Source organism: Nyctereutes procyonoides, unplaced genomic scaffold (assembly GCF_905146905.1).
Source record: "Nyctereutes procyonoides isolate TBG_1078 unplaced genomic scaffold, NYPRO_anot_genome, whole genome shotgun sequence".
Taxonomy (NCBI): domain Eukaryota; kingdom Metazoa; phylum Chordata; class Mammalia; order Carnivora; family Canidae; genus Nyctereutes; species Nyctereutes procyonoides.
Window position 1 is genome coordinate 55,336,833 of NW_026575126.1, and position 10,381 is coordinate 55,347,213.

General features: G+C 45.9%; 1 protein-coding gene across 1 annotated transcript in view; it reads right to left on the bottom strand.

Moving 5' to 3' along the window:
• The window catches only part of USP31 (ubiquitin specific peptidase 31), a 67,042-nt gene extending 65,672 nt beyond the window's left edge, over positions 1-1,370 (bottom strand). The window contains exon 1 of the mRNA XM_055340079.1: positions 720-1,370. Coding sequence (XP_055196054.1) covers positions 720-1,370 — 651 coding nt within the window. The remainder of the gene's footprint in view (positions 1-719) is intronic.
• Between the last annotated feature and the right edge of the window lie 9,011 nt (positions 1,371-10,381).

The following is a 10,381-nucleotide window of genomic DNA, read 5'->3' on the forward strand; positions in this document are numbered from 1 at the left end:
ACATGGTGCTATGCACCATGGAAACGATTTACCTACCAGGCTGAACCCTTTAAAAGTGCCAACCTGGGGCGGCCCAGCGGTTTAGCACCTGCCTTCGGCCCAGGGCCTGATCCTGGAGACCAGGGATCGAGTCCCATGTGGGGCTGCCTGCATGGAGCCTGCTTCTCCCTCTGCCTGTGCCTCTGCCTCTCTCTGTGTGTCTCTCATAAATAAATAAAAAAGTCAAAAACGGTCACAAATGGGTAATCTCCTAGTGTTGAAGCTAACATATCCACCTGTCTGCAGCTCACAACCACCTATGATGTAGGTATCGGATGAGGAAAGTGGCACAGAGAGACTGAGTAAGCTGCCCGAGGTCACACTGCCTGTAAGTGGCAGGACGAGGATCTGAAGCCAGGCTCAACACTCCCATACCCAAGAATGTAAGTTCCAAGCAGGCAGCCGGTCTTACTCCTCCGCCATATCCCTCCAGGGCCCATCAGCGGGCCAGGCGTGTAGGAAGCCCTTCACAAACCCACGATGAATGAATGAATGAATGAATGAATGAATGAACGAACGAACGAACGGACGGACGGACGCGCCTCCCTCAGGGTCAGGGGAACGGTCCTAGACTCGGAGCCCACACCTCTTCGGCCCCGGCGCTCCTTAGCGCCCGCCGCGCCGACGCACGGCCCCGGGCGCGGGGCGCGGGGTGCAGGGCCCGCCCCGGCGGGGCTCACCTTGAAGTCGCGGCTGTGCTGCGGGGTGTACTCCAGGGTCCAGAGGGCCCGCACCAGGTGCGCCAGCTGCTCGGTGACCTCGCCCTGGCCCTGCGTGCCGCGGCCCACAGGCTGCTCGGGGTCAGGCGAGGGCTCGGGCCGCCCCGCCCGGTACTGGCCGAGCGCCAGGTACTCGGCGAAGAGCTCGGTGTTGCTGAGACACTGCAGCGTGGCGTTCATGAAGCACGTGTTGCCGTGGTTCCGGAGCCCCGCCACCCCGGGCACCGGCTCGGCGGCGCTGGCGGGCGGCGCGGGCGCGGCGGGCGGCGGCGGGCACGGCGGCGGCGTGGGCGCGGCGGCCGGCCCGGGCGGGAAGCAGCTGCGGAGGCCGCCGCGGTCCGGGGCGGCGCCCTCGGAGCTGAGGTGCGAGAGCGTGGACAGCGTCTTGAGGACGCGGCTCATGAAGCTGCCCACCGAGCGCGCCGACGAGGGCGAGGCGGGCGCGGCCGCTCCGGGCCCCGCAGCGCCGCCGCTGCCGCCGCCCGCGCGGCCGCTCCGGAACAGCCGCTTGCTGAAGGAGCGCTTCTCCTTCCCGCCCGCCGCCGCCGCCGCCGCCGCCGCCGCCGCCGCCGCCGCCGGCGGCCCGGGCCCGGGCGCCGTTACCTTGGACATGGCGGCGACCGCCGACGCTCATCACCGAGCCCTCCCGCCCGGCCCGCGGCCCCGCCACGGCCGCCGCCGCATCCCGCCGCACCGCGCCTCGCCGGGCCGGGGGGCTCGCCGCCCCACACACCTCAGAGCGCCGCCGAGCGAGCGAGCCAGCAAGCTAGCGGCGGCCGGCTGGGCGGGCGGGCGCGCGCGCGCGCGCGCCGGGCCGCCCAGCTGGGCCGCTCACGTGACCCGCCCCTCGGCGCCGCCCGCCGGGCGCTGAAGCCGCCGCGGCTGCCATGTTGACTGTGGGAATGGACGTGCCCCTCCAGCCAGACGAGGCGGCTCTCGGGCCCGGGGCGGTCCCGCTCTGTGAAGTCCGAGAGAGGCCATGTCTAGTGTGGGCATGCTCCTGGCGAGGTGGACAGCGCTGGGCTGGTGCCCGGGGATGGACCCCAGGGGTGGGTCTCTCCGTCTTCTGATCTGAAGGCGGAGGCCTTGAGAAAGTGCGGAAATCAGGTTGCCGCCCCTTACCAGCCCCTGGAAGCAGTGATGGACCGTGGCCCTGACCCAGTCCTGCCCGAGCAAGCCGGCCCTGCCCCGCTCCCGGCGGACCCGGACAGCCTGCGCGCATACCGGGACGCCATCACAGAATCTGGCACGTCCCAACAGGCTTGTCTTCCAGGTGGCACCTTGGGCTTGCAGTGAAACAGTATGATCCGAATCACCTTGCTCCTCAGACTTACCTTTAAATCCCCGCTAAGCTCTACCATCATTCATTCATTCAACAGTTTCTCCTGCGTGCCAACCACAGCTAGGAGCTGGGAATGTGACAAAGTATGGAATTAACACGGTTTTGCCTGCCCTCTTGGCATTTTTCCACTGGCGAATGCTGATAATAGCTCCTATGTTTCAAGCATTGTGCTAAGCATGCAATGTTTCCCGTAATTTTCAGTTCAGTGTCTTTGAGATTGCTACGATGTATCCATTTCAAAACCAAGTTTGTTTCAAAGCCCCTAGATTTGACCTCTAAACGAAAGGTCACAGACCCACAAATGTCACAGGGACCAAGATAGGTCATATCAGTGAGTTAAAGGATCATGGTGTTTTAGTCATCATTTTGACCAGTTAATACTTCAGGTGACTTGACTCTCAGTTGTTCGGAGAATGTAAGGAATGATGGGGACCACGGCAAACTGCAAATCAACTTCTTTCTAAAGCCACTGATTATGCTATATGTTGGCAAATTGAACTCCAATAAAAATAAAATAAATAAAATAAAATAAAATATAGCCACTGAGCTCCGTCCAATTATTCCAAGCAAAAATGAGGGCTCAGATCATCTTTTTATTTTATTGTTTTGTTTTGTTTTGTTTCATCTGACTTTTTAAAGAGAAGTTGGGAATCCTGTTTTTAAATGTTGGTTCAACTAAAAAAAAAAAAAAAAAAGTACATCTTTGGGCTACCTTCAGCTCAAAATCAATTGGTTTATGACCTCTCTGTAGATTCTCCTTTGCTAACCTTTAACCTGAGTCCTGGTTAGAGAGAAGTCAGAAGGGAGAGCCCTTCAACTTTTTAAAACATAAGTCCCACCTTATACCACATTTCACAGTAAATAGCTTTTGCCAGAGCTTTCCATCCCAAGTAAACAGGGTCTTTATGGTGATACCCCAACCCCAGGGTGCTCTGCACTAGCCTTCAAATCACCTACATTCCTACCTCCTACTCAAAATATCTATTCTTCACTTCATCTTGAGCTTGTCTGGACACCACGAAGAAAACCGTCTGATCATTCATACTTCAGTGTGGATGCAATGTCCTTCAACCTTTGCAGACATATTTGAGGGTTTTTTTTCATATATGAAAATCATGGGTGACAGAAGGACAAAAGAAAGGAATAGCTTTTAGTGGAATTTCAAGCACTTTGACAACACTTTATCATGATTCCCAGCCATTGTGTTAAAAGTTTGCTTCCTTGCTTGTTTGCTTGTCTTTAGGTGATGGGAAGGGTCTTGGGGCTGTGGTCTCCCTAAATATCAAATGGACTTAAAAGTTAGCCTTTAGGGACACCTGAGTGGCTCAGCGGTTGAGCACCTGCCGTCGGCCCAGAGTGTGATCCTGGAGTCCAGGGATCGAGTCCCACATTGGACTCTTGGCATGGAGCCTGATTCTCTCTGCCTGTGTCTCTGTCTCTGTCTCTCTCTCTGTGTCTCTCACGAATAAATAAATAAAAATCTTTTTTTTAAAAAGTTAGCTTTTAAGTAGTTATCCCATGCTGCTTCATTTTTTTTTTTCTCCATTTTGGACCTACATGTTAGTTAGCACCTTTCTGCTTGCTCAAAATCTGCAAAAGACTATCAGTACTTAAGGCAGAGACTAGATCTATTTTGTTGACTATAGACACCCAGCATTGGACCAGGGTTCTAATAAATGTTTGGTTGAATGAATAACTGCACTAGAAAGAAATGGAGCATAGCAAAAGCTTTTCACTACCCATGTTTTATGCCCTGAATCCATCTCCAATTTCAGCCACCTCCATAAACTGTGTAAGCCATTGCATTGTGAGAGTCCCCCACTTCAAATGCCTGCTGTGTACCTCTTTGCTTTTCTGCCTCAGGGTTTTCTCCAAAGCCCTCACCAGAGGGGAGTTTGAATTAACAACTCCTTCTCCCCCAATAGGGCTAACCTTCAACCAGTAGGAAATACCAGCCACTGGGTAAACCCCCAGGCCTTGCATCCTTTGGAGAAACAACTCTTTCAGATGTACCTAATGGAGTTCTTCAGTGTTTCCCGAGGAATGGAGCCCCATTTGCCCTCTATAACCTGTTGAATAATGCACCCTTTTCTGAACTACTCTACTTCCCCGTCCTCCTCTTCCTACTCTACTTCCTCACTCCTGCTTTCAGGATCACTTCCCAAATATATTACCTTCATCCAAGTCTTTGTCTGAGTCTCTGATCTACGGACAACACAAACTAAGACACAGAGCCACTTTAATTAGGGCTAGGTATTTAACCCAAGACAGATCTGGAATTGGTCAAGATCAGGTTTTCTCCTATCTGCTGGAAATAATCTTTCATCTTATCTACCAAGAGGACTTGTCCATGTGACTGTCCTGCTGACTGCTTTCCAGAACATCATTCTTTCCTTTTACAGTCATTCATGGCTGACAGACAGCAGGTGCTAACAAATCCTACTTTTTAAAATTTATTAAACTGAAAGTCAAAACCCAGTGGGAAGTTTCATCATGCTGCTTCTCTTTATACTAGAGTCTTAGCCTGAATATGACCCTAATGCCCAAGCCCTCCTCTCCAGTCCAAGCAAGCCACATGGAATCCAATTTCATCATGCTCTTCAAAGAAATTAGGGCTGAGCCCATCACCAGACGTGACTTCCTTGACTTGACACAGGGGCAAGCTCAGGCTCACCCTGATTGAACATTGCCCCACTGCAACTCCAGTCCTCAGCACTATGGAACATCTTGGTCTTAACCTCCACACCTTCAGGCAATTTGATCTAGACATGTGGGCCTTTGCTCAAGCTGTTTCCTCTATCCCAAACGCCTTTCCTTGAGCCTTTTCACTTAGCTAACCTCTCCTTGTCCTTTCTGCAGGCTCTCTCAGCACCTCTTAGTCCTGACACTAATGTTACCACAGTAGAAGTCTGCTTACAACCTGTCACCTGCCCTGAAGTATAGGCTTCCATACAGCAGAGGCTCCTCTTATTTATTATTGGATACCTAGTAAGGTAGCCATTGTTACAGCATATTGATTATTTGGCAGCAATATATCTAAACAGCATGGGACCACCTTAGAGGGATGCATGACCCCCTTCCCAATCAAGCCCCTCCCACCATTCCAGGTTTATCGGTCTCCATAGGGCCCCAAAGCCAACCTACCCCAGCTTGGCCAGAAGAGGATTGGAAAAGAATTCCTAATTGGAGCACACAGATGTTTTTTTTTAAAGACCTATTGCAAACAACATTCTGTAGTAAATCTTCCACCGTCCCTCTCTACCCCTTACCCATGCAAGGGAAACACAAATTAGAAGGGGTGGTGAAGTGAATAATCATCATGATCCAATCTTGGTCCATTCCTGCAACTATCTCCTTAAATTGACACCTCTGGTCAAAGGTATCTTCATTTCATATTTTGATACCTATTGTCACGCTGACCTCCAGAAAAGCTTTATCCTGCCATCAATGAATGCGAAGTGTGCATTTTCCAATCCCAAGACAGTGTTGAGTTTTTCAGTTGGTAGGAATGAAGTTGAACATCATGTGCTGTTTCTTCAGCTATCTAGCATCTAAACAGACTTTGGAAAGGATCCTGAATTAGACAGGACAGCTCAAGCTCCCACTGTGAAAAATGAGCAGGAACTGGGGAACAGATATTCCCCTTCCAACCCCAGGACGCCAGAGCCCAGGAAGGTGACCGAAGCGAGGGCAATCAGATGCTCCCACCTGGGCCTTGGCTCTGGAAGTATTGATACAAGGTTAACTGGACACAACACAGCAAATTAGTGAATCTAGGGGCTCTATATTCAGCACAGGTGAAGTAGTGGTGGCAGTGCCAGCAATGGTGGCAGTGAGGGTCCAGCTGGCTGCTCTAGTGGCAAGTTCTTACCGGTATCTGCCTTCCTGGGTTTCTGCCCAAGCCTGTTTCTCTGGCTCTGTTTGTTGCGTGAGCTAGCCTGATTGGCTTCCTATAAATTCCTTACTGCTGAAACTAACCCGTGTCAGTTTCTGTTGTTTGCAATCAAGAAAATGCCTTTTTTTTTTTTTTAAACCAGTTTGTATTTTTACTGGTGTGATTTACTGTCCACATCATTTGCCCATTTTTTCTTTGATTCTTTCCTTTTATAAATGTCTGCTAATAAAAGCACTTTGTATACGAATTACATTACTCATTGGTGTATACCATTTGATTATTTATATTTCACTGTACTTACAATGTTTTGATATTAAATAGAAAATTTTAGTTATTTTATATGGTCAGATTGATTAGTTTTTCATAAAGGTTTCTGATTTTTTTAAATAAACATGATTAAGAAAATAGCCCTTCCCCACTCCAGAATCATAAGAATACTTACTCTATTTCCATTTAGTGCTATTATGTTTCCTTTTTTTTTTCTTTTGCCTATTTTTAATGTTGCCTTCATCTGGAATTTGTTTTTGTGTGAGAAATGAAGTAGGGATCTTGCCTTTTATCTACCTACATGGCTAGCCAGCTGTCTCAGCACCATTAAAAAAAAATTACCTAACTTCTTCCCACTGCTTTATAATGTCACTTTTTATCGCATATAGACTCCATATACAGGGTGCCTGGGTGGCTCAGTCAGTTAAGTGTCTGCCTTCAGCTGAGGTCATGATCCCAGGGTCTTGGGATCGAGCCCCACATTGGGCTCCCTGTTCAGTGGGGAGCCTGCTTCTCCCTTGCTGCTCTGCTTGTGCTCTGTCTCTCTCTGTCAAATAAAATAAATATTTTTAAAAATAAAAATAAGCTCCACATACATTTAGAGTTCTTAAAAATTCTGTTCTATCTCATTAATGTGTCTTTATATTCCCTGATAATATAAGTTTAGAATATATTGCAGTGTTTGGTAGGCCAATACCTATTAGTATTTGATTAGTTGGCTCCTTTTTCTCTCAAATTAATTTAATCATTTGGGGGAATTAATTTATACAGATTAATTTAGGGAAAATTCACATCATCACAATATTTTCTTATCTGAGAGTAAAGTATGGCTTTTAAGGATTACATAAGGACTTTTTAAAATATTTATTTATTTATTTATTTATTTATTTATTTATTTATTTAAGAGAGAGAGAGCACACGTAGGGGGAGAGGCAGAGAAAGAAGGTGAAGCAGACTCCCCACTGAGCAGGTAGCTCCAATCTGGGACTCAATCTCAGGATCCTGGGATCATGACCTGAGTCAAAGGTAGATGGTTAACCAACTGAGCCACCCTACCCAAGGACTTTTAATGTCTTTCAAAACACAGCAATTTCCTTCCATAGGTCTCTGTAACATCAATGAGTTTATTCTTCTCTGCTGCTATTATGAATAGGATATTTTTATGCCATTGTATTTTCTGTTGTTTGCCCCAGGACAAAATTATTTTTGTAACCAGCCACCTTGATATATTTTAGTTCTTTCTCATAATTTTCCGTTGATTGTCTTGGGTTTTTCAGGAACTCATATCAATGCATGAGGTAATAACTTGGCCTCTTCCTTTATAATATTTGTACCTTGTCATTATATCTTTCTTATCTAATTGCCCATCCAGAATTCTATTAAGTAATATTAATGAGAGTGGGAAAGCCTGCATCATTCCTGACATTAACAGCAATGCTTCCAGTGCTTCACCATTAAGCATGATGCTTGCTTTTGGTTTGAGATATATATTATTTATTGCATTAAAGTGGTGTCCATTTATTCCTCCTTCAGAAAGGGTTATTATCAGAAATGGATCTTGAATTTTATCAAATGACCTCTGGGCATCGACAGTGATGAGCATATGCCTTTTTAATTTTTATTTATTTATTTATTTATTTATTTATTTATTTATTTATTTATTATTTTTTACCTTTGATCTGTATACCTATCATAGGTTTTGGGTAACAAATAACATAAACTATTTTTAGCTAACTTAAGCAGAAAAGGAGCTTATTGGAATGGTGGGTATAGAGCAGCTCACAGAACTGTCAGAAAAGCCTCAGAATCAAACTTGGAAAATCAGAGGGGAAGGTACACAGCCAAGCACGTGTTTTGGATAATGCTGCTTAAGATGGCACCATCGGTGAAGTTGCCACCAAGACTGGCACCATCAGTTAACAGTGGCAGCCACACTGCTGAACTTTTGGTTCTGCCGTAGCCACTCTGAATAATCTTGAATAATTTCTGATTGTCTTTGAGCTTTTGCTGTCACACCTTCAAAATCTTAAGCCAAAGTGGAGGCACTCATTGTGGTTGAGCTAGATCCTAGTTCTGGTCATAAGCTGCTAGGTTGTAGGGACAGAACCATATCTTCCTACAGCTTCTCTCATGGGAGATAGAACTACCTCTCATCTATCTTGAGACTCTCTCTGAAAGGAGGACCACTGAATGCTAGGCAGCCGAAATGATAAATGTCCACTGTAACCCATTCATGTGGTACACCATATTGATAGCATCAAGCTTATTGCTTTGTCTGCTTGCAAACGTTTCATATAGAATTTTATAACTATTTTTATAAGAAAGCTAGCTTGCAGGCTGTGTGTGTGCTCAGTATTCTTGTCAGGTTCCAGTTTTACTAGCTTTTTGTTTTTAATTTTTTTAAGATTTTATTTATTTACTTGAGAGAGAAGAGAAAGCACAAGCAGGGAGAGCTGCAGGCAGAGAGAAAAGTAGAAGCAGATCCCCACTGAGCAGGGAGCCCAATTGGGGTTCCATTCCAGGACCCCAGAATTGTGACCTGAGCTGAAGGCAGACGCTTAACTGACTGAGCCACCGAGAAGCTCCACCAGGTTTTTAAAAAACAACTGTGAAGTGTCCCTATTTTCTTTAGATCTGGAACAGTTTAAATGATGTGTTTTCAAAGGTTATAAAATTCACCCAATTTACTCTCTAGATCTTGTAGAACTGGCAGTTTTTTAAATACTTCATAATTTTCATCCATTAAAATTGATTGGTCTGTCTAAATTTTCTTTCTCCTCTTGAATTAATTTCCACCATTTTATCTCATTAGAAAATCACCCATGTTTTCCAGTTTGCTAGAGAAATCTTACAAAGAATTATCTTAAGGTTTTATTTTAATTTTTAACTCAAGGCCACGGATATAAGCTAAATCTACTCCTCAATTTGTGCCTCTGTTGTCATCGGTGTGGTGATGGCTTCCCCTGTTCCTGAGTCATATTTTCCCTGCTTCCAATCATGACAAATTGTGAGGTGTAACACTCCAGAGCTCCCTGCAGGCTTAGGCTAAAGATACTCTTTCTGGGTCTTGCCCCTCATCCCATCCTTGCTTGACTTCTTCCTTTTCTATGACCTGCTCCTCTTACCTCTTAGGAGTTTCTTCTAAGAGCTCTTCCTTTTTTTAAAATTATTATTATTTTTTTTATTGGAGTTCAATTTGCCAACATATAGCATATCACCCAGTGCTAAAAGCTCTTCCTGATTGAATCACTTCACATGAATTCTCATCTGAGTCTGGCACTGGGGAACTGGCCTAGGACAAAGATGATTTAACTCATTCCCAGCCCAGGAAGACTGGTAAAGAAATGCTGTAAAACACTGTCCTTAGAGATACAAATGAGATCCTGTGAGATTAGAGAAATTGAAGTTAATAATTCAGTTGGGAGGAGGTAGGAAGGACTTCATTTAGAAAGTGTTAGTCAATCTGGGTTTTCAAGGATGACTAGGAGTTGGCCAGCTAGGAAATATAGTGTGGGGTGGGATGTTGCAAGAAGAGGTAAAATGGGCAAAAATTTCTAGTTACAAATAACATGCGGTTCCTATGCTTTAGGGATTCAAAATGTAGTGAGTGAACATGGGAAGCCAAACAGGTCTCAGAGAAATTATAATGCAAGGAATATAAAGACTAGAATACACAGGATACTGTTGTTCTTGCCTCAGAGAATGAGCTGGGTTTGGAAGAGTGAAAATGAGTTTTCTAGACAGAGAAGGGAGTAAGGGAAACTGAAAAAGAATCGCATGTATAATGATGCAGGGACATGAAAAGGTCTGGATGTCAAGGAGGCTCAATTTCAAAGTATACAGACTCAGAAATACAGGATAAGAAAAATATGTCCTTCCCATTCATTTCCTTTTAAAAGACAAAGTCTCAGCATGGGGCTAGACTGCTTTGTAAACTGCTCCAACACTTGCTAATCTTTCTCTCTCTTCTTAAACACCAATGGAGCAGGCTCCCATTCAGAGCCTTCAGTAGACAACACTATTGGGATAGTTTGTAGCTTACATCCCACTGCTCTTTGAAAACCTTGCCACTCCCCAGTGAGAGGTAGAGTCTATGCCCCCTACTTTTGGAAACTCAGT